Genomic DNA, 24,014 nt, shown 5'->3' with positions numbered 1-24,014 from the left:
TATATAGCTTCATTTACAGGGAAAGAGGTATAACATGGTGAACTACTTACCTGGCTTCTAGCAGAGAAGCAGCATATCATGGAGAGGCCTTTTCCTGAGGATTTCCGTATCAAAGGCCCTGACTTCATTTTACCTAGGAATCTTGCTGCTTTTGAATTTTTTTCTGTGCTCTAATGTCACCTCCATAGTAACTGTCTACTATAAAAGAAGACTTGAGTAAAGATCTCCAATACCAAGAACAGGAAAGCTACGTCCAACATACCTTTTCTTACTGTCTCTTTTTGCTGTTTTTTCTAAAACTGCTCTTCGTCGCAGGTAGTCATTTTGGATTTCATTGTACTTTGCAGTGTGCTCTTTGATAAGGTCGGTGGTTTTCTTGTGGTGCCTCTTTACAAGGTCCTTCATTTCCTTGTAGTGCTTCTTTTGAAGCTTAACAAAAGACTTTTGTTGTTTTAGCTCCTCAATAGTCTGTGCTTCCACTTCTACAATGATAATAACAAAAACCACTTCAATTGTTTCACAGTTGATTTCAATCAAAAACCCAGGAGTTCCCATTAGCAGGGTGTACTGTGCTTGTTTACTGCAGGTAAGTGAAACGTGCTAGCTTAAACTAACTAAGTAGACTTATCTGGAATTAAGGTAACCAGATAGAAAATACTTTGGCAAATTTAACTGATACCAGAGTAGGAAGCGAGATGAAAATTTAGAACACCAAGACGTGCAGCAAGATAAAAAACATGTATGTTCTCTCTTCAACTCCTTTCAGATGCAAAAGACTCCCATCAGCCCAACATACAAAACCATGATCTTAAATATGACCAGAGATCTTTCTACCCACTGTACCAACACTTCAAGTCGCCCTTCTCTCTGGATGGGCTAGCTACATAACAACATCTAGTGCCTAAACTCCCTTCACAAACAGCACTTCAGCTGGCAGCTCTCCTGCCTTGACGTGGGCACCAGCTGAAAGCATCTGTCCTGGTATCATCACAGCATCCCAGGAGAGCTTTCACTTCTCTCTTGTTGGAGACCCTGCACCACAGGAGTCATGGCCATCTGGGTGCCAGTCCAGCAAAGGACTGGTGGCTAAATGCTGAGAACTGCGTGCCAGTGCTGCCACTCCAGCAGCAGCTCTGAAGGATGTCCTGCCCTGTGAACCCAGATCATAGCTCGAGCTCAGTGTCTGCTAGCTGGAGGGAAGGGTGACTCGTATGATTGGAGATCACAGCTCTGGAAAAGCCAGACTGAAGACCCCTTCTCAGACAACAGACTGTACGAGGCCTGCAGGTATTCCCACAATCTAAGCCAGCCTCTTTTTACTGCACATGGAGGGAGGGTGAATAAGAGGCAATCAACATGCAGAATTTCATGTTGTGTCTGTTTTCCCCACCTAAATGTAGGCCTAAGCAAGATTTGGACACAGGGTGGGTTCCAATGTAGGAGAACGACTAAAAAAGAAAATGAGTTATGAAATTTGCAATCCAAACTCCAACTCCAAGCTGGAGGACATGCCTCCCAGTTGAACAGCAGGGCACTACCTAACTGACACACCAATTTGCTTAATGTAATAGTAATTCTCAGTTTTGTAGGAGCAATGGGAACACTGCAAAGCTAATGAAGATAAAATAGTTTCACTACTATTCGCAATATTCAGAACAAATTTAGTTTCTGTTCTCATAATAATGCTGATATTTTGACTGTATTAGATGGTAACATCATGCTTGTGAAAGGTTATTTTTTAAAAATTCCCTGTTGGCACCCTATTCCAAACTCATGAAACATGTGCTCAAATATTTAATAATTTCAAAGCTGAGGAAGAAAACATGGTATATATGTTTTCAGTCCTAATCACTCAAAGAAATGTCTAAACCAGATGGCCTATTTCATAAAAAATATGTTTCTCTTGACAAAAAAGTGTAACATTCTTGCAGTGTAAACCATATATTTATTACCTGTGAGGACACTCTGAATAAGATCTTCTGTCTTTGCAGGCGCTTTCACTGAACCTAGAGGTAAAAGAGAGGACTAATTCTAATTCTTTATAACAACAGCCATTGTTGTGCTTCTTGATTGCATATTAAAACATGGCAGGTGACATAGGACCTACACTAATATGGGCATTTATTAATCATTTAAGAAAACACATCTCTTGAGCAGAAGAGTAGCAACACGGGAAACAAAACTGATTCTGTGAACCAACATAAAAAGCTAATCTTCTGAAACCCACCTGAACTTTGTTGTTTTACTTAGGAGGAGGATGTTATTGAACTCACGGATACCACTCATATGAGTCATTTAAGTGGCATTAGGCTGACAGTTAGTGCAACTGCCCTATATTATGATGTCAGTGCAAAATTTCTATATGCAAGATGAAACCAGCTCCTTGGAAGTCAGTTAGATCAAGCCTATGAAGACTGCAGTCATAAATTATAAACACTGTGGTTTAACAAGTATTTGTTAAAGAAGATATCTCAATACAAAATATATAAGTATCTAAGACTGTAATTTTTGTGTGGAATAAGATGTAACTACATGCATAAGTTAGGCATACTTGTAAAAGCAACTTAAAGAGATTGCTACACTTGCAACAACAACAAAAACCTAGCAAGTTTTCTTGCTTGTAGTCAACTTCAGTTCCACCACAAAAGCAACTCCCAAATAAAGGACATTTGTATATTTGAAGAAGACTGGCTCTAACAGCCTACAAAAGTAGTGGGAAAATGTCTACCTGTTTTATGAAAACGAAACAAACAGAATCTGCCCCCTTTGTTCTTCAGACATACAGCACATGAAAAATTATTATCCAGATTTATTTTGAAGAGATGGAACTTTTTTTTGTTTTCCTTTATGTTGTTTTTATTTTACCTGGTGCTGGTTGGCTATGGACAACCTGAGTTGCTGGTTTCGGTGTAAGAGAGGCAGTGTAATTTACTCCATTTTCTGCTGGTGCTGGTCTAGGTTCATTATTAGCTTCAGATGGTGCATCTCCATGGTCAATCTGAAAATACATAATTATTTACATTACTTTTCCCAACTAACAGACTTAAAATTATTTATTTGCAGGTCTAGTTCAACTTCTTTTTTTAAAATATAATGTTGGGTGATTGTTAGATATAAATAATTCTAAAAGAAAAAGAAAAGAGATTTCCTTAAGAGCCACGGTAATCCAGGTGGTTTGTTTTTGCAGGGTAAATTTCAAGAAGAAATAGAGCATGTATTATTCTGAAAAAAGTATTTTCATTTTAAGTGGATATAACTCATCAGGGATGTTTTTCAGTACAGTATATAAGAGCTGCACCAGATGTGAAATCTGTATTTTATTGAAAAGCATTGTTCTCTGCCATAAAAACCTCTCTAGAAGCTGGCATGAAAATGCTACTCAAATCCCTGCTGTGAACAAAGCATGTACACAAAACTACTTTTACATTTCAGCTACACACAGCACTATCATTATACACCATTCTTACAGAACAGAGATGTACTTCCGATTCCCAAGATCTTACATTCTTGTAATTACACTCCAAGGATAATATGTAAACAGTACCTCCATTCTGCTGCATAAATACATCTGTGGTATCCAAATATTTAAGCATTTTCCACAATTTTTTCTTTCTCTCCAGTTCCCTAAAGGCTCAGGCTTACAGCGTACGTACTATGTACTGAACATCCTATAATTTTCCTTGTGACCATCAGGTTTTAAGCAAGCACCCAGCACTCAGCAAACAGAAGGTCATTCAAAGCAATTTTTATTTTGAAATGGCCAAGGCCCACTTCCTGCTGTCCCTGCAAGGGGCCAGTTGCCATGGTGTCTCAGGGTAGTTTTGGATTTGTTCCTTCAGCTGCTTCCATTTCACTCTTTGATGGTAATCACATTACAAGCAGAGACAGGATACCACAGTTGTTGGGTTTTTCTCCCCTTGATTACTCCACACTTGCAAAGTATCAGCCTGCACTGCATCAACAGAGGCAAAATACATTTTGATCTGTTTTGTGCTGCTCCTGCTGCTGATTTCCTTCATCTTGGCCCTGACAACATACTGTATACTTCAAAAGGATTTCTGTTTCAACAGCATATTTCCACCAAAATTATATGAGAGTGATACTGTAGTCAGAAACATGATGCACTTGAAAACCAATGCCAACAACTTCATTTATATCAAGCAGAGATGACTGCAATAAGAGAAGGAAAAACATGATCTAGCCAACATTTATGACAGTAGAATAATGTGACTGGCAAAAGCTGTAGCTGTGACAAACACACAGAGACATGGTTATGCCCTCAATTCTCCTTAAAACAAACTCCTCACAGGATGCAATTCATTAGTTTAATAAAAAACAATGTTAGCTATACAGATCATCAACATTTAGTACTAATAAAGCTAGAATTCCTAACTTCTGGCAAGTCTCTGCCCCAGAAGTCATTGCATGGGAAAGTGGGTATTATCTCCTTTTTTTGCGACTAGGTTTGTATGTGGTGTGAAATGCTGCATCACAGCTTGTTGAGAAACTATTAATATAGCCTGTCAGTTTTGGACATAAAACATCTGCTTTCAGAAACTAAAGCAGAAATGTGAGACAGGATCAGGAAGTGAATAAAGAGTAATTTTCACTATATCAAGCAATCTAATCTCATTAAAAAGCACTTTCTCTTCTCATAATTCATCACGCAGAATGCTAAAGTAAACATTTTTCCTTAGTGGAGAATATTTTAGGCTCTTTTTAAAACATGATGTAATCCAGCCTTATGATTTATAGTTTAAATATTCACAGAAAATGGTTTGTGTTCCACATATGCCAAGTCTTTTGCAAGACAGTATTTATTTACTAAGTAGAAAGATGCATACCCATACAGGTATGTAACTCTATGGTCTATTTTTATTTCTACAGACAAAAGGAGCTGCAATGTGTTGGGGCTGGGAGATCTCCTCTGTGCTGCACTGTTAACTAGGTGGGCAGTTCTGAAGTCAGTTTGCCTCTATCCTCCTTGGCAAAGTATAAGCAAGTGCAAGCAAGGTCTCCCTATAAGTGTTGCATCAACCTGATTTCCATTATTGTAACTTGGTGTGAACATGGTTTGCAAAATTATGTGTGAATTTTCATTTTAAATAGTGGTATCAGATATACTAAGTGCAGCTGCTCTCCTAGAGGTATTTTCATTTACTTTCCGTATAAAAATAATTCTACTTTACCAAAGAAGGCAACTGGCTTCATTTGATTTATATCCTGGCATGCAAAACAATGGTCTCCATTTTAACACTGTTTTATGGGTAGAAACAACAGGTCAGATGTGCTGCTGCTTCCATGTCAGACACGTGAGTAGCAAGGGCTCCTGACTCCCTGACTCTGCAATGGGAATTAACACACGACTCCAGGGACATTACACCAGCAGGGACAGTCAAAATGTATTTTACTCTGGCTAGCTTTTCCTAGATCCCTACGTGCTTCTGCTGCCATGACTGTTAGGGTGAAAACATACAAACTAGTTACATCAATCCATTTTAGGCTGGGATTAATTCACCCCATGGAACTCTCTGCACATTTCTACAGCTTATTCCTCCTGCCTGTACAGGACATCAGGCAGGGGAAGAGAAGGCAACCTTCACTACCTCTATGCTCATAAATATTTACAACATTTTCAGATGAGTACAGCTAAAAGTGCAAAATCCACACTGCAGGTATTATAATGCTGCCAATGCTACTCCAAAATAAAAAATCACTGTTCTAAGGCCAGGCTGGAAAGCAAGAACTGACCAGAAAGCTAAAGGTAGGAATTCATGTTACACTTATGATGGGAACATTGCATATGAATACAGAAAAGATGCTGTAATTTGAAGCCTAAAGAAAGGCTAATTTATCTGTTCAAAATAATTCACTATTAGGTAGCTTATTAGATTTTTTTTTTCTTTTCTTTTTGCAAAAGCCTAGGAAACTTCTTACAGAGATGCAGTTTAAACTTGCGGGTAGCAGAGACAAAACCCCCTATTTTCCTCTGGCAGCTGCAAGAACCCAACTCAGATAAAAAAATGCGTGTGGGAGGGAAAGAGGTGTGCGGAGGTGCAATCTGTGCTAGGACACAGCACTGCCTTGCACACAAACATTTATAGTGTGCAAATTTGAAGCTGTATGTAGGAAAACTGAATCCAGGTGCATTTATGTGTACATTTCTGGCAAACATGCTTGGGTTTGTTTAGCTATGTTGCCAGTGAATATATTTGCCATTATTCACTGACATAATTCTCATGGGCCAATGTAAGTGAACAAAACGATCAGCCCATCCGACTGGTGAAGAAAATGTTATCATCACATAACATCACCAGGAAAGCTGAGATTCCCAAGTACAGATCAGCTGCCAAGTATCCTGCCCAGAATGGGCATTTATAAATAGAAGGTAACAACGGTGTACTGCATCTAACTGAATGGTTATACATTTTTACCAAATGCACCATTACAATCGTTACAGTTTTCTTTTAAAAAATATTTCTCTGCTATTCCAAAACAAGATCCTTAATCCTATGAGATTTCAAGCTCCCTGACATATGGTAGCACTACTTGAGCACTAGAATTCATCTTTCCTACTTCCCATTTGCTTGAGAAGATACTCTGTGACAGAATTTCTCTAACTAACAAATAACCCTGTACAGACCAGGAAAAACTGTACTTTTGAAAAAGTAAAAATGACCTCTAAGGTATTTAAAGGATTATCTCAAAAAAAGACTTTGCTATTAAAATAGAATCTCATGTGTAGAGTGTCCTAGATAAATGTCTAAGATACTACTGAGCATTTCACAGTGTCCTCATTCAGCCGAACTTGTGACACTGCACAAAGAGTAAATTGTTGGCCACTGAATCGTAATGACTTTCACTCATCTGGTCTGCTTTGGGAATGTATTCTTGGTTACAAAATCTAGTTCAATGAGCTTTTGCACATCTGAGAATTGAAGACAGACACGAGGGCAGTTTAGGATTATAAAGCACTTCTCCATCTTCGCTGCAGACCCGTACTGAGTGCCTTTTGATTCACATGATGTGCCCAATATCTGACACAAGCAATCTTTAAAAGACAAGGTTGATATTTTCAAACACTTCTAGAAGACGTCCCAATAACAATGTCTGGAACAGAGAGACTGAATGTTTGAACATGCACAGAGTTTACCAGAAACCAAAGCTGAACTGCCATTACTCTCAATTATGCTCAAAATAATACCTACGCATTTGTATGCACGACACCTCCAATTATACAGAAAAATGGGGTTTACAGGTTAATCCATAGGTAACCACATATACCCAGATACCGAACAACTGGAAATGTGGCTCCCATAGATTTCAGGTAAGATAGAATAGGCCTGAACATTTATTCATTTTATGGTCTCCTCCCTCTTCATCTCTGTTCCTAAGATCTATGAAGGGTTGGATCAGTTGACTTCCAAAGGTCCCCTCCCATCTAAATTATTGTACAGTTATACCGGGTGTCTTTAGGGCATGTTTGCTCACAGAGAATGTATAGACACATCATAATCAGAGATAAATGAATGTTTCTGAACAGAATAAAACCTCCAGAAATAGAGCCTGAAGTTCTGGAAAATTTGTAGTATTTTCAGAAAAAGCTACTGACACAAAATTGTCTTTTTACTAAGATGAACTTCAGCATCTCACTGGAAAACAACAGGCAATGACTCAAGAAGATTTCATTTAATACATAACAAAGTTGCAAATCAGCATACACATAATGTGGTTTTTCATTCAACATTCAGCATCTCTCTGCCTCTGAAGAGTAACGTGCTCCATGCACAACATGCTGCATTCAAGGAAACTACACACACAGTGCAATGCCTCTTAGCTGTAATGTACCCTAGACTCATTCTGGGTGAGGTGTTTACAGGTGTTCAAGTAATCAACACGTACAGTTCCCAGGGACTTTCAATATTTGTCAAAATAGGTGCTTTTAAATACTGTAACTTAATTTGGAGAGACTCTGAAACCTCCCTTACCTCTTTCTTTACCTCTTCTTCATCTTCCAGAGTCAGTGCAGCCAGTTGCTTAGCTCTCTGCTCCATCAAGTTGACATATCTGATTGGATTGGATAAGGCCTCGATCACATCTAGAAACATAGCAAATACTTCAGTTTCAAACCCCTTATGTTATAGTTCCAGTGCTCCTCAGGTTTGAAGAGAGTAATTTTCATACAGATTTGCTTCTGATGGGTACTCCTAGGTGATAGGAACAACAGTGGAGGGGACTACACCATCATGCACAAATACTCTAACCCAAACCTTCTTTGAGTTTGTGCTTGGGTCTCATAGATGTGCTTTTTCTGCACAGGGTTTTTTGATAGATCTTCAAAGCTTACAGCATCAGCCAGCTAGGATCTGGCTTCACATGAGGCACAGAGAAGCATTAGTAAGAAAACTACTTAAAAAAATTTCAAAACAGCTATACAAACCACTGTTTTCACTGAAGATGCACAGTATGGTCTTTAAACTTATCCTTGTTTAGAGCTGATTCCAAAATAAAATGCCCTATGTTAAACATGGCACTTTCCTTAGGAAACAATTACACACTACTGTGTCATGTAAGTCTCATTTATGTTTCAATGGCAAATACCTGGGGTATTTCCTCCTTTAGAGTCATACAAGGCCTGCTGAAAATAAAAGAGTTGGCCTTAATCCTAAATCTCAGGCAGGTCCCTGTAAATCGGGCCTTCTTGTATGAGACATAACAATCCATCAGATACAGAGGTTTGCGTACAGGACTGTTACCCCAATATGGCAAGTCGTCTACACCACATTCATTTTGCACTTCATTTAACTTTTATATTTCCCACTTGGAAAATGCCACAGAATTACCTGCATAAGTATCAGGTACATAGTCTTTCACCTCTATGTACACAAAGAGGGCTGGCAGTGTCAAAGGTTGGTTCCTCTCATTCCTCAAACAGATGTAGTGGTAGCCTGCAAAATAAGAAACAACCAGTTCAGAGCATAAGCTCTTCCATAGGCATTTCCAATGTAATTGTGTTCTCATTTTCTATTTATAGTGTGGCTCCAACTGAGCCATCAACCCCAGGGACCTCTGGTAGGGAAAGATTTACCCGAAGGGTTTCAGAGATAAGTATACAGACAAAGGACTGTTAGAAAGGCATGTGATGCTGCAGTTTAATACAATATTTTCCCTTTATTTTTACATCTGCAAATAATGCTAAAAATTGTCATTTATATAATTTTTGGTGCATTCTAATTTATTACCTGTAGCTGGAATATTTTTTTTTCCAGTTTCGTAGCTCCTTCTTAGTTTTCAAAAGTGACTGTTGTGGTACTCAGGAAACTGAACAGCCAAGCAAAACTGAGACGCAACACAATATCTCATTTAAAAAATAGATAATGTAGCACTCCATCTACAAAGTGTGTGTGCGTATGTATGAAACCTATCATGTGACCAACCTAATAAATAGATCTGAAAAAGAGTTTTTTCAGACTGTTTTGAAAACTGCCTGTCCTGTAAGAGCAAGGGCACACACTACAGTGCAAGTTAACTTAGCCAAGTTGAGACACCAGAGACAGCACAGCCCGAAACCCTTTCTCCCACCCAACTGCCACCATCTCCTGCTCTTTCTCTTGTTCACTGACACTTCTCTGACTTTGTAGATAGGCAGCTCAGTGAGCTAAACTCCAGAAAAAGCAAGCTTCAGAAACTGCGAAAAGTCTTCCACCAATTTAGCTCTCCAAAATGCCTCACTGTAAGGTCAGACATATTAATCCCAATTTAAAGACAGTGATGGAAGTGTACAGGCAGGAATGAGAGAAAACAACCTCGTACAGCTGCAAAGCTGCATCCTCTGCCTCACAGGCCGGTGCCTGTCACACCACGACTGAAGCTGTTCTAAGGCATGATTATGGAGCTGCACACACAGGTAGCACCAGGATACAAGTCATGAGCAGGATGCACTTATCTGGGGGGATTCTCACTTGGTTGATGTGAACAACTCCAGCTCCAAGTCACAGTTAAATCCTTGCTTTAGGAATACTGGTAATTCTGTGGGTTTGGGTGATAGTATGACACAGTTTTCAATTATGTCTCAGAAAAGAGAGAAATTACATATTATAGAGGTCCTCTCAAGCTCCTCCAGCAAATTTTCAGCACGTACATGAATGAAAATCAAAATGCTGTTCTCCATCACATGCTGTAAAATAATGATTCCTGGAGTCAAAAGGACAGAAGATAGGCTTGTGGGTAAAAGCTCTCAGAAGTCCTTGTACAATTTAACGCAGTGGCCTTTGTTCTAAAAAGCACAAGCTTGAAAGCAAGTCCATGATTCAGTGCTCTGCTGAATGGACTCCATGTCGCATGAAGGGCAAGTGCCATGAAAGGGGACCAGATGTGGTAAGAACCCACTTTCACAAGTGGAGGAAAATCCCTCACAATCCCCTTTCTCCTCCCCAATCACTTATCTTCCTCTAGAGCTTGGCAGATCCTCCATGAGACAATTATATTCATTAAGCCAGCAGAAAATGCAGCCGGCATAAAAAAGTTGAGTTTTCTGCTGGATTGATAAACTGAGTTTGTGCGTGAAAATGGTGTGGAGATTGGCAGAGCTTGCAATAACAGAATGGCTATGGATGTGTGGCCAACAGTAGGGTAGAGAAAAAGGAAGGTGGAGGGAAAAAGAAATGACAACCAGTGAGGAAATCCTAGAGCAGTGAGGTGCCCAGCAGCCACCTCCCATGGTCAGCCTGTTTGCACCTGCAGTGAGGCCATGCAACCCACACCAGCTAAGACAAAACTGCTTGGAGCTCAGAAGATCCCTGACATCATCTGCCAGAAGAGAAGGGACTGATTTATACATTACCTGAGATCAGGTCTTCAGAAATAATATGGACAACAATTGTTAGATACAAGGACATGAATTTTGTGCTACTGCTGGGACTGGCTAGATAAGGTACAGCATAGATATATTCTTCCTTTTCCAGTGTGAGTGACGCTGGGAGCATGTTTATGGCCCATATGCTTGCCCTAATTTAATTTCCTGCCGCCCCCCCTCCCCCCACGCCCCGGAAAAGCTGGCACTTGAAGCCGAACACTTCTCTTGTTCACAATGCCAATGTCATTGCATCTTTCTGAAACATGATCTCTAACAAGTCTCTGGCCCGGAAAATAAGGGCCGGGTTGTTGCACAAGGCAATTTCAGTTAAGTGGCCACTAATTATAATAGAAATAATAATACGATTTAGAAGAGACCAGTAATGATACATTTTTTTTTCTTAAATTTTCAGCAATGAAGATGAAAGTAATTTTGGGTTGATTTAAAGGTGTTCCAGAGATACAACAGCTTGCATGTAGGTCAGTCCTTCCATGCATGTAAAAATTACATTAGAGGAGCACGTTTTGCTTTCATTTCCAGCTATCTCCCATTCTCACAGAGATGACATCAAAACTGGCTGTTGCTGCCCTCTTTCCTCTTACAAGTGTACAATTTAGCATAACCTGTGAGCATGCAGTGGAGACAGGTAAGTGCCAACCATGCCTCTGATGTTTTCATTCCATTGGTTCTCCTGAATCATTAAAAATTTAACTTTTTGCTGAAATATGGTGTTTTCCTTTTCACAGTTGAGATAGATTATTCCAATCCCCAGTTGCTATAAATCTGCAGAGTGGCTGCTGATTTACAGCAGTCGAGATTTGGGCTTGCTCTTTCTTTTCACTACACAATGTCTGTCTCAATGGAAAAAATGGTGTACCTGGTCGAATTGCTGAGACTGGTAATATCCGATGACCAATAAATTTCCCTCCTTCTTCATACACTGCTAGCCTCAAACATGCCAGGGAAGGTAAAACGACCTAGAAGGCAATATTGTTGCATTATTAACTTTCTGCTCTGAATGAAACAGTTCCTTTCATAGGCTACAGGGCAGACAAAAAGTTCAGTCCAGCAGACAGTAACATCTACACATCCATATGAAAGTCTTAATGAACATGAGGTCAGGGTGTACACCTGTGTGTCAAAATAACTTTCATAGAAACATTTTTCAATCAAGAAACTTGAGGTGGGACATGTGCATAATACGTTGAACCCAGTAATTTGACCCTGTATTTTCAATATGATACAAGGAACTATGTCAGCTCAACTCCTATCACACTTGAATTCTGCTGTTTTCTGCTTATTACTCACACCCTGGATGCTTTTTTTTTTTCCTTCTGTGTTTGTGCCAACAGGATTACTTACTACTAAGAAAAGTCACTGAAAGGCATATTAATGTTGAAAACTCAACAAGGAACTCAACCAGTTTTGCAGTGTGAATGTATGAATTACATGAACAATGCCAACCCCAGCAGAATTTTCCAGTGCTGCAGCATACACACTGGCTGGGCTAAAGAGGTTTAATCTGGCAGGGCGTTTACTAACATTGGATGTTTTCTTGGCACTACATAAGAAGGAAGGCCAAACAGTGAAAAAAAACCCCACAAAATCAGAAAAGATTACTAAACTATCAAGATAAAAATCTTTAATATTATTTTTAAAAATATGTAGTATAATTAATCTAATTTCCTTAATTAATGCAAATATACAGACAAATACACATATTTTTAACGTGGGCACAGATATGCATTTTTTTCAGAACATATGCTAAACTTTCTCTAGACAATGAAAGGAAAGAGGGGGAAAAAAAAAGCAAAAAAAGCGCAACAGTCCCAAACTAAGAGCTTCTCTAATTTATTTTCAACATTACTAAAAATAGTAATCTATGCTTCTCCAAGCACAGAGGCAGTTGGGCATGATCGTTAACTAAATAGAGAAATGAAGTACACTAATTAGAAGTTCATTACAGAAGAAAAATACTAGCGATGTTTCCAAACTTAAGCTCTGGCTGGCTGCCAAAGGAAAGTCATTCAGAAGGCCAAATATTCAGGGAAAAGGGCTGTGCTCACTAGAAAGCAGGGCTGCGAGTACCAATTGTAAAAACATCTCTGTGAGCTACATTTGCTGAGAGAAATATGAAAGAAATTGTTTGTAAAACACGTGGACTCAAGATCCACTTAACCACAGCACCCAGTAAGCAAAACCCAGAGACTTAAAAAACTGGCTGTGAGTTGCACAATCCTAAAACACGCTCAGTATTTTCTGCTCTCTCAAAGTTTAGAGAATTGAGTCTGAGTAATATTGTTCAAATTGCACGAGTAACTCAGGAGCCTACGTCTCAATTCAAGTGGATGGGATATATGTGGTTTCACCACCTAGGTTGTATTTATATAGCAAAATCTAGTGCTAAGCAGAGATAAGGAATTGCTAGCTTGGGCAGCCAGATTGTTCTAGCTGTATTCACATCACCTTGCTCACAGGTTAACGGGGGGCTGTTCCGCCAAGGCAAAACTCCACAGTAATTCAGCTAAACTGTTGCTGGGATCTGTGCTTGCTTGTTCATAGCATGGCGTTGCACTGTGCCATGCAGGCGAGTCTGTCGGCATGTCTGCTGCTTCCAGCTGTGTCAGTGAAACGATCAAGGTGACTTTAAACTCATTTATTTTAGTAGGAGCTGGCACAACTACAGTAGCAGAATTACACCAAAAGTGGTTAACAAGAAACAGTTCAAGAAATAACTATTTAGAATATCTTTTCCTTCTAACAAATGCAAAGTTTCAGTAAACCACTGTGGAATTACCCTGCTGGACAGTGAGAAAACAAGCACAAAACACATTTGGGATGCAATTGTTACACTGACCTTCTTAAACACTATGGTTTCCTCTTCCCAGATGGGATTAACGGCATTGCCTTGAGAGGTCTTGGTCTTCAAAGCTTTTCTTCTTGTATCCACAGGCAGGCCAAACATGTCGACTTCTACGTAGGTACCGACTTTTTTATCAGAAAGAAACTGACCTGAAATTATCTAAAACCAAACCAAAGAAGATTACTGCAGACTGCTTTGGTGGATTAGGAAATGAGTTGCTGAAATGCAGATGGATAATTCTCATTAATGATCAGATAGCATGCATTTAAAATAAAACCAAAACAAAACCACAATAAACAAAAAATCACTGTTTAATGTTGCAGACACAAGAAAAACAACTTATGAGGCCTGGTTTCCTGTGACTCTGTGGTCCTGAATTCCCCTATGAGTGATAATGTGGTTGAGATCACACTGCTGCCCGTCCCTCAGCAGGAATACTCGTTTGGATCTCTTCCTCAACCTGGCTGCCTATTTCCACAACACAGTATTTTTAAGAACTCTAATTCTATCCAGTTTCAACAACAGGCCAAAAAATGCTGGAAGAAAAGAGGTATAAGCATCACAGAAACTACATATGCTTTTAATTGCGAGTGAGAAAAGAAGCTAAAAAGTTGGTATTCTAATAAAGGCTCTTTACAGAGGGTGAAGAGTTTCACTATGAAAACAAAACAATTACAAAGTAGCTGGTCTTTTCAAGCTCTTATTTTTAACAGGAAACACAACTCAGCTTTAAAGAGTTAAAGAAAGGTCTGCAATTACTTCAGAAAACTGAAGAGGCACAGGAATACGCAGCAGTGTCACTGTGCCTTGCCAAATTGAGGCTTGCCTAAAGCAAATTGTAATCTGTTCTTGGCCGTATCTTGTACGGGCATGGACATTAGAACGAGCAGAGTATTCACCAAGCAGGCAGAAGCAGCTGACTTCTCTCTCACAACTCCTGGATGCTAATACATGTTAAAAATGCTGTGCTTCCTCTAAGAGCTACCGAATGGCTTCCACCTCCATTTACTAAAATTGCAGAAGAAAGTGCCTCTAAACCCACAGGAGGAACTGAAAGCTGCTGTAATTACAGGTCACCACAAAAGGTCATTCCCACACAATCGTCTTTTTTTAATATGCATGTTATGAGGTTATTACTTTATTCATACCCCTCCAGCACTGCTCTGCTATACTTGTCTCTGCAGCCTGAGCGGAAATACTTGTTTTCTTTCAAGAAAAACAGGAGGATATTTTGCAGGTGGATTCTATAATACGGACACTGTTCTAATGGACAAGTCCATTTGGGGAATAACAGGATTTCAGAAAGTTTATGTTTTTGTAACTAGAGCTACACCAAGTGTGATTTTGTGATCTTTTCATAGCCAATGCAATCTATCCCTCTAAACATTCATACAAGTCGTTCTCAATTTGCAGATTCCTGGCAGTCCTTGAACTTCCTTAGAGGTCCTTAAAAAGGAACGAAGAAAAGCAAGCTGGCAACAAAATGCAGCTGACATTTATGGTTCCACACTTCTGCTGGAGAACTTATAGGCAACCAGAAAATTTATTTATACTAAATAGTATAGTGCTCTAGCTATTCCAGTCCATACTACCACTTCATCACAGCATGTTTTAAATTCAGCCCTTTGTCACTAAAAACAAAGCCAAACTACTCTTACATCCATTCACTTCTAAATTACTCCTATGGAAAACAATACACACAATAAAAATGTATTTATTTATCCTACAACATGAAATGTGAGGCAGAATTTAAAAAATAAACGTCACTCCTTGAAATGAAATGCATTTTATTTTCTTGAATGAGCATAGTTATTTGCTAAGCCACTGCACAACAGAAATATATCTGTGCCCTGACATTATCACGAAAGCATTTTCACCAGCTGCGTACGTACCTTGACAGATAAGGTGTTAGCTACTATTCCGTCCACTATACTTTCAGTAAATGGATCAAAGTGTTTGTCTGGTCTTCTCATGAATTCTGGCTTTAACCTGTATCCACTTTTTCCATTGTATTCATACATTCCCATGTTTATTTGCATAGACAAATCTAGGTGTTAAAAATATTGTAAGAGTTATGTTCTGGATAGATAATAATTGAAAAAAGCAACAAAATAATAACAGTTACTGTGATTGCAAACTGGCTGTAATGTAAACAGCTATTCATGGCACACTTGCTTTAGAGGCTTCAGATGTGATTGTCGTCACCCTCTTGAATTCTTCTGACAAGAACAAGACATCTGTAAGACATCTTTATGAGACTATCCAATAGATAACATTTTCAAATTTTAAAAGAAGCCTTGACACTTAGGTTTTGATTCCCTCACTGTTGTGCTGATTGTAGGTTTTGCTTCTCTCAGTGTTGTACTGATTGTACTGCTGTATCTAGCCCAGCAGAGCACTTCTGTTTCTAACCCCTTCTAACATCAATGGTGCCTGAGCCTGATACTTGGTTGAAACTGGCCCAAAGAGGTTTTATTACTCTGCAGACTCCCAGCCTCTACAGGGTTTTGCGTTCCATGGAAAGATGGTGTGCACATGGGCACAACCAGAAAGGAAAAAGGGAATGATACCATGATACCACATACCCAGAGACAGAACACGGCCAGGATATGTCCTGGGATACAGTAAATGGCAATATTTCTATGTCTCAGAAGACACACAGGCTCATTCTATCTAACACATTCTGTTTAAAAAGTGGCTTGTGCATCTAAGAGCCCAAATGTCTTTGTTTCTTAAAAACTCACTTTTAAAGTGGAATTTGCTATCTATGTCCCTTATGTCTGATATAATTAGATTTTGGAAGACACAGGAAAAAATTCCCTGCCAGATCTGAAATGTTGCTCAATGGTAACTACTCACAAATGATGACAATATGGAGGGCATTATAAATGTGTATTATTCTCGCAACAGCATGGTAATTATGAGTATTCCTAGTGAAAAAACCCACCCCAAAATGTGTTAAAATGTTAATTAAAGGCTCTTTAGTATCATTACAAGCGCTAGACACCTTTTGATGCATAAAGCCTTTCCTACCTACGAATCAGAAACTGTATCAGAGAAGTGGAAATGTACGACTTGGAGAATCCAGGGATCAGCATAACTTACCTACAGTTTGGAAGTTAAGAGCAACCATTTGGCAGCCAGCATTCCAAAAGACTTGTGGCATGTAGTTCGAAGAATCTACACGTGTTCCTTTTGGGTAAATTCGACTTAGCTGCATTTTGTTGTATCTGAATGGTGAGTAGTTAAGATACAGTACACATGACAAAAATCACTTTGCAGAGAGGTACAACTGCAATATTTAAATGTAGGTGTTCTTTACAGAGTGGCATTGGGTTCCTTATTGGATTTCTGCAGCCATAACGCTTCCAGAGGTCCACAGTTTTGTAGGAGATATGATAAATACAGGATAATTAAAGGTGCTATTTGTTCCTATATACAGGACTCAGAATAAGCAAGGAAACAGCACAGGCATATGCATAAAAAAAAAAGACAGCATTCATAAAATTCTATTTATCATTGTCATTATTAATTCAGGATTTTCCTAAGATTGCATTTACAGAGGCCAATTAGCTGTAAACAGTGAATCTTCCTCTGGAGTGGGGAGAGGTGCTTGGTAAAAAAGTATTCTTCTGGAATAAACAATAGAATTGGCCTCTACATACAGACAGGAATTACGAGTGTGGACTTCTTAACGGTTGAGTCAGAGATGAGACTATGCTGCAGGTTATCTGTGGAAGTAGATTTCCATTAATTTTCTTTGAGGCCCTATTTTATCTTGACCATTCATTCTTAACCGCAGCCATGATGAGAGATACTGAGAAACATCAAAAGGTCTAAAATGAATGCTCCTGAGCTTTTCTTTAAAAGTTACTTCCGAAAAGAAAAAAAAAAAAAGAATTGTGTGGCAATAAAACAGCTCAGTAGTCTTAGAACTAGAGGTATGATGGGAAAGCAAGCTTTCTCGTATGACTTTGCAAAACCCCAAGTCAGTCACATTTTGACAATTTGCTCACCAAAACTCATACCACCTCATATAGGATGATAAATTTAACAATGAGAATACAAAGTATCAGGTCTTTAATATGTAGTTTATGCCTATTCCCTCTAGTCCTAGCCCCCAGCACAAGGATTCATGTCAGCTTTTAAATTAGCTCATCAGAACTCAGGCCAATTAATTCATCTAGCAAGACAGTCAAATCTACAAATTTCATTTGGGTTCCCTATTTCCCCAGCTCCTGTCTCCAATTTTCAATAAAGCCCTGTAATAGATCTCACATTTAGAAAGGCTAAGAAAGCAGTGTTCTGAAAGTCAAGGATACTCCACAAATTCCACAGGAGACTTTGTAAGTTGCTCAAGCCCTTTGGTTTCCACAAAGGAAGACATTTCAAAACTTTTGTTGCGTTCTGAAAGTTTAAAGGAGAAATAGTGACACATTAGAGCATGAAACCATATGTGAGACATCAGCTGCAAACAACTGGTTTAGTCTCCGTTCCCTTATCTCATCTATTGTTCACCAGCTCATTTCACCTTGATCTCAAAGAATTTACATACACAGACGTCTGCTGACAGAAGTTCATTCTGCACATACCAAAGAGCTCCGTCTCAAATCACATTAGCTCTGCCCACATTAAGGGCACTGGTACTGCCTGAGACTGCTGCTGTACCAGCTGCAGGCAACAAAGTCAGTGCCATGGGCAGAGACCTCTCAGGTTTGCATTCTGATATATTTGAGAGGTAGAGCCCAAAGCTCACACCTGTGACGCAGAGGTATTGTAGCAGCTTTTGTGGGGGACACAGAGGGCCCTGCTGGACCTCTAGGTTGTCTTTGCAGACAGATGCAAGGGCTTTGAGCCAATTTGAAGCTATAATAACTAATGTCCATATCAGATTAAACTAAACAGTGCACTAGCTGTGCCTACAGCGGTTCTTGTTATCTTCAGTAGGTCAGGGTAAGGTCACATCTGTCCCAAACAGTCATGGAAACATTGCTATCTAATCAAGCCTGAAGGTACACTTTTGTGTCCCAGCAGGTCTTCAGACCTAAGCCCGAACTCATATGGAGCTTCTATAACCTCTTTAATTTGGTCGGACTTTCTGACCTGAGAGTGGCAAAAAGCTCGTCCTAAGCTTGTAAGTCAGTAGGACTAAACATTAATTTGTGTACTGTTTGTTACTCACCTTTGCCTGATGTGTGCACACCCTCGCAATGCAACCATGTGACATGCTGTAGCAGACAGCCTAAGTCAAGAACCTTTCAGTGTCAGTATTTTTTCTTTTACACTTTTATACAAAAGGTAAGGATTCCTGTAAAATAGCAGCTTCCCATTTCATCGCAATCAGCTGTGTAGGTTGCCTAGAAGTGGCCACAGCGCTGGGAGGTCATATCCATCAGATAAGTCAGCACTGCTGTCTTTAAAAACAAGGGAAACAGTATCTGTGTTCAAAAATGAACTCTCTAGCCTCACCGCTTTATTGAAAGCAAACAGTAAGGCAAAGAAAAGGCTTGCCCTCATCCGGTTTTAGAAGTAATTGTGCTGCAGGAATCCAGGGATGGCCAGGAGGCCAGCCTGGCCAGCTCCTTGAAGTCAAACTGCGAAGCTGCAGGAGAGGGATAAAACTGAACAAAAGCACTTGTCTCACAGAGAGAAACAGGACACAAACAGGTGGGCGCTTTCCTTATAGGAAGCCAAAAAGGAAGCAGCGGATCCAAAGAAATGAGGAGCTGGATTATTTGGGCCAACAAGAGAGGAAAATGTGCTACCAGCCTGTGAACTACAAACTATTCTCAGTGTATGTTGAAAAGTCAGAGGATGACTATCCTTGGAATTTGTTGTGGTCCTTATTTCTAACTGCTGACCATCATGCTACTGCCATTATTCATAGCTGTTACCTTCTAAAGGCAAAAGATTCCTGTCATTCCCTAGAAGCTGCTCTCCTACCTTTCCTCCTTTCCAACAAGCAATATCCTCTCTTTCTCCAGACTGTTCCAGCCAGCTCACCTCTATTTCAGGTCCTTAGAAAGGCACTGAGATTATTCTTATTCCATCCTTCCCGCTTACTAATGGGACAGACTTATCTTAAAGTAGAGCATCTGTAGGAAACCAGAACTGGTAGCTGTTAAATGATTCAGTTACTAAATGTCCAGGGCTTAATCAAACTCCTAATTAAAATAAGAACAATTATTTCCTTGTAGTATCTGGAGAGGACTAAGAAACCTGCCCTTTGGAGAAAAACCTGTGCAGGAGAGAGAATTCTCTCTTGTGATATATTACACTGTGAAATCTTATCAGGAGGAAGTCACCATGGAGTGGACAAAAAACTCATTGAAAAACTGACTGAAAAACTTGAAAAAATTCAGTTACAGCTACTTGCTGTCAGAGGGAGGGTACATACATATTGAGAGCAATCAGGGGACTGTTACAGACCCAGTGCTAGTCAATATTTCTATTAAAAAGTTGGACACAAGACCAGAAAATGCACTTTTAAAATGCATGAATGACAGAAGCAATGAGGTACTATTACCATCATGGAGGCCAGGATCATAAATCAAAACAAATTCTTAACTAGAAAATATTAAATGAGAAAAATGTTCTACCAATGAAATGAACACTGTATAAAAGACAAGTATGGAGCTCCACACTTAGGGAAATGAAGGCAGGTGAACAAAAATAAAATCTGGGCAACAACTGGATAGGCAGCAAATTAAAAAACAACCCCCATCTAACTTCTCCTCTATTCAGCTCATCTTCACTGAACTGAATGAAGATCCAGCAGTGAGTCCAGGCTAGGACTAAGACCAGAAGCCACAAGTCATGCTATAGTGCCCACTGGTTTAACCAGCCAGCAACATTTACCACGTAAGGCCACTGCTTTAACAAACTGGCCACATTTATCACTTAATGATTTTTTCAACTCAAACACCAGAAATATTAGTTCCTTAACATTATGAGTTCACAGAAACAGTATGATTGATCAAAGGTCACATCAAGACTTGGGATAAAAAAAATCTGGACACCAGCAGTTCTTTAGAAAAAAAAAAACCTCAGAAAGACACATGTATGTGAACAGAAGAAATCTACACAAGACAATTTTATAACAGCTGCAGCAACTTGTCTGGCTAGGATTCACATGGCTTCCTTTCCAGAAGGAATATCTCCTTCCCACTGTGTTCTTGTAACTCTCACTAGAGCCAGGGGAAATGATAAACATACAAAGGGACACTACTGTAGGGAACAACCATAGCTCTCTGCAAGATTGTGTGAATGCTTGTGTGTATGTCAGTATAAATGCCCACATACAAATGAACAGGTAGATAACTTCCTATATGTTTATTATTCATCATGAGTAAATGCAAAATCTTGTGTACAGACATGGACCTAGGCACCAATTACCTGTCCTCTGCCAAGGTCTCCACAAATCCATAATAAATCAAAATGCTGTAGAGTTCTTTAGCTAAAAAGCTGCAAAAGCAGATTGAAACCTGTCAAAACAAAGTGAAAAAGGGCAGGCAAACAGTAGGGGGTTCTGTACCAAGAAAGGAAAAGATTCTTCAGTGTTTACTGAGGATGCCGCTGAGTGCATTCCTAGCAAGACATATTCTGTAAAAGCCAGCAGGGAACAAAATTATGGCCTTTTTTATACAATACAAAGAGGCAGGAAAGAGTGAACTTACATATGGGGAAGGGCAGACTCTTCTTACCCTGCAACCTCTATAAAAGTAGCAGAAGCAAAATCTAAAGCACTTGCTCAATCCATAGGAATATTTATGACCACCTTTCTGCTTAAGTTCCTCCTCAGTCATGGACAACAAAGACAATGTAAGAACAACCTTTTAAAAAATGTTTTTGAAACGGCAGCATGTTTACTGTTGATGAAGTTTGCTATTTAGACTAATACAGGTTTCAAAATAAATAAGGATTTATCTGGCTGGATACCAAGGGAACATTTTGTGTCTGTGTGCCTGTATCTAACTGAGAGGAAGACAAGTAGCATTGCTCCAGAACTTCCTTTCAAACACTTCTAGGCAATTTCCAGTATATGTTGCTCATGGTTAGCTTACTTACTTTTTGATACTTCAAATGACTCAAACTTCACAGGCTGAATGTAGTTCACCAGGTTAGACATCTCTTCTGTGGCCATTGCCTCACTCCCAGCAGTACCCTAGGGCAGAGAAGGGAAAATCCTGCAGTTTTGCTCTGTCCATGGCAGCCATCAGAGGCCATAAATACTGAAGCCCAGTTTTCCATCAACTGTGATATCTTTCACTGATCCTGGCTTAGTGAAGTCAACACCTCATACAGGGAGTTTCACATAATAAAGAAGATTTGCAATGGAATTTAAATATTTTATTAAACTGCTGCTGCATTTATTCTTTTTACGTGGCTCCTATGGAAGGGACTGCGTTACCTTTACACATGCATAGCACAGAGCACGTTTATCAGTACTGTTGGATAAATAATAAGTACAGCTTTAAGTGTTTGATGCCAAGTTTTTCTTCCAACAATGCTAAATCCACCACAAGCAGTTGTCTAAAACAGATGAGCTATGATGCTATTAGTTCTTATTCTTCAGTAAATGAAAATATAAATAAACGAAGCAAAGATGTGCTTTCAAACCGATTAACAACCAACTTCAGCAAGTTGGTGTTTCCCGGTGCTCTGCCTTCCTTTTTCCACTAGATGGTAGTCCCGCTCCTGGTAACACAAGCCAACCCACTGCTGGAACCGACCCATCAACGTAAAAGGTATCTACACGCTTACTTCATCCATCGACGACTTTTTACAGTCATCATCATAGTCATCATCATCATCGCTCTCAATCTCTGCTTCTCCTGAAAAGTTTTAAGCAGAAGATAATTACTGGCTGAAGCAACAGATAGAATTACCAGTGATAAATTCAAGAAAGATGTGCAAGTAGCACTGCTTAAAAGAGACTACATTATACACTACACATCTGCTTTTTGTACCAGCACAAATCAAATACACTGCCTTGAGGGATTCATCCTTCTTCAGCATCGGCAAGTTCTTATGGCCCAACCGAACAAAAACTCTTCCTTTGCAGCTGTTGGATGCTCAGTGTTTAGAAATCATGGGGTAGGTATCAGCACTGAGCAAAGTGTTGTGTGCGTAGTATGCACAGTGTGTGGGTACAGTATCATGAACTACTCTGGAGACATGTTCTCATGCGTGGGGCACAGCCCTGGGGTTTTGAAGGCATGAGTTCTAACTTCATCTCTGTTGCAGGATCCCTGCAGGACTTTTAGTGAATGCTTCCACCCCTCTGGGAAGCGCACACATAACAGCATGCATGGGATTAAGAAATCATGCATGAAAATTTATGAGATTCTCATGTGCTGTGGTATCAAGGGCCGTTCAGCAAAGTCCATCTGTTCTGAACGTACTGCAGTCCACGTACTGAGGTAGCACAGCGGGGAGGCTCTGGCACATGAGACTAACTGCAATAGCTTGACTTCAATTCCCTTCATAGAGTGCTTTGGTGTGACTTACTGGTAGGACTCCGGTGGCATAGCTCAAGCGTACCAGCTGAGGGCAGTGCAAATCAAATAATGTGAAAAAGATGTGTAAGGCTCCTCCTTTCCCTGAAAACGTACTGGTAGAGTAAATGGGACCAAATAAAACACATTTCATGCCTTGCTCCCAGTTGCAGTGTACTCATCAAATTCCTATAGGCAAGACACAGATTCTTTGTTGTTAATTAACAGATGCCTCCCCTCTCCTCTAAAATGTTTTGATTCGGTTGCACCAGAAATTAAATCAATAGGGAATATCAATCTTATCTTTTTCTTTAGTAACTCCTCCTGTGGGTCTGGCTGTCATAAAGTATACACTGTGGATCTTAAGATGACTCTGGAAAAGAAGGTTTAACTTACATCACAGTCACCTTCCAACACCTGTAAGACTGACAACTCTCCCTAAAGATTTTATTCTACAAACCTTTCGGCTTTCTTCAGCAGTGGCACTTTTATTTGGAAGCACAAAAATCTAACCACTGTGCAGCATTCCCAAACTCTGCAGAGAATGGTAATTCAGTTTCAGTTCCTCCTGTCAATTTAGGGTCTAATCCAAAGCCCACTGAGTCAATAAACTCTTCTTTGTTCCAGCAGGCCTTGAATCATGGGCCCCCTCTGAACATGGAGAGCACATATGATTTAAATAATGACTGAGCCTTTCACAACCAAATGATGACTACCCAGGCTGCATTTCCTTCCAGATGCAGATGTTGAAATGTCAGGCTTTTATTCATGAACACATTTCTTCCTGAACATTTCATTG

The 24,014-nt window shown here is 39.6% G+C and overlaps 1 protein-coding gene across 3 annotated transcripts in view; it reads right to left on the bottom strand.

Annotated features, from left to right (window-relative positions):
• Nucleotides 1-24,014, bottom strand: part of PLCB1 (phospholipase C beta 1) — a 408,255-nt gene that overhangs the window by 70,588 nt on the left and 313,653 nt on the right. For all 3 annotated transcript variants that reach the window (XM_080407721.1, XM_080407722.1, XM_080407723.1), the window contains 12 exons: nt 22,482-22,552; nt 21,786-21,882; nt 18,041-18,125; nt 16,824-16,948; nt 15,611-15,765; nt 13,713-13,877; nt 11,733-11,832; nt 8,844-8,948; nt 7,989-8,098; nt 2,866-2,998; nt 1,953-2,006; nt 263-482 (listed from right to left, as the gene is read on the bottom strand). In XM_080407721.1, the coding sequence (XP_080263847.1) occupies nt 263-482; nt 1,953-2,006; nt 2,866-2,998; nt 7,989-8,098; nt 8,844-8,948; nt 11,733-11,832; nt 13,713-13,877; nt 15,611-15,765; nt 16,824-16,948; nt 18,041-18,125; nt 21,786-21,882; nt 22,482-22,552 (1,420 nt within the window). The remainder of the gene's footprint in view (nt 1-262; nt 483-1,952; nt 2,007-2,865; nt 2,999-7,988; nt 8,099-8,843; nt 8,949-11,732; nt 11,833-13,712; nt 13,878-15,610; nt 15,766-16,823; nt 16,949-18,040; nt 18,126-21,785; nt 21,883-22,481; nt 22,553-24,014) is intronic.

This window comes from Falco punctatus (assembly GCF_963210335.1).
Source record: "Falco punctatus genome assembly, chromosome: 12".
Classification (NCBI taxonomy): domain Eukaryota; kingdom Metazoa; phylum Chordata; class Aves; order Falconiformes; family Falconidae; genus Falco; species Falco punctatus.
The sequence above is the reverse complement of the archived record's forward strand: the minus strand, read 5'-3'. Positions and strand labels throughout refer to the sequence as shown.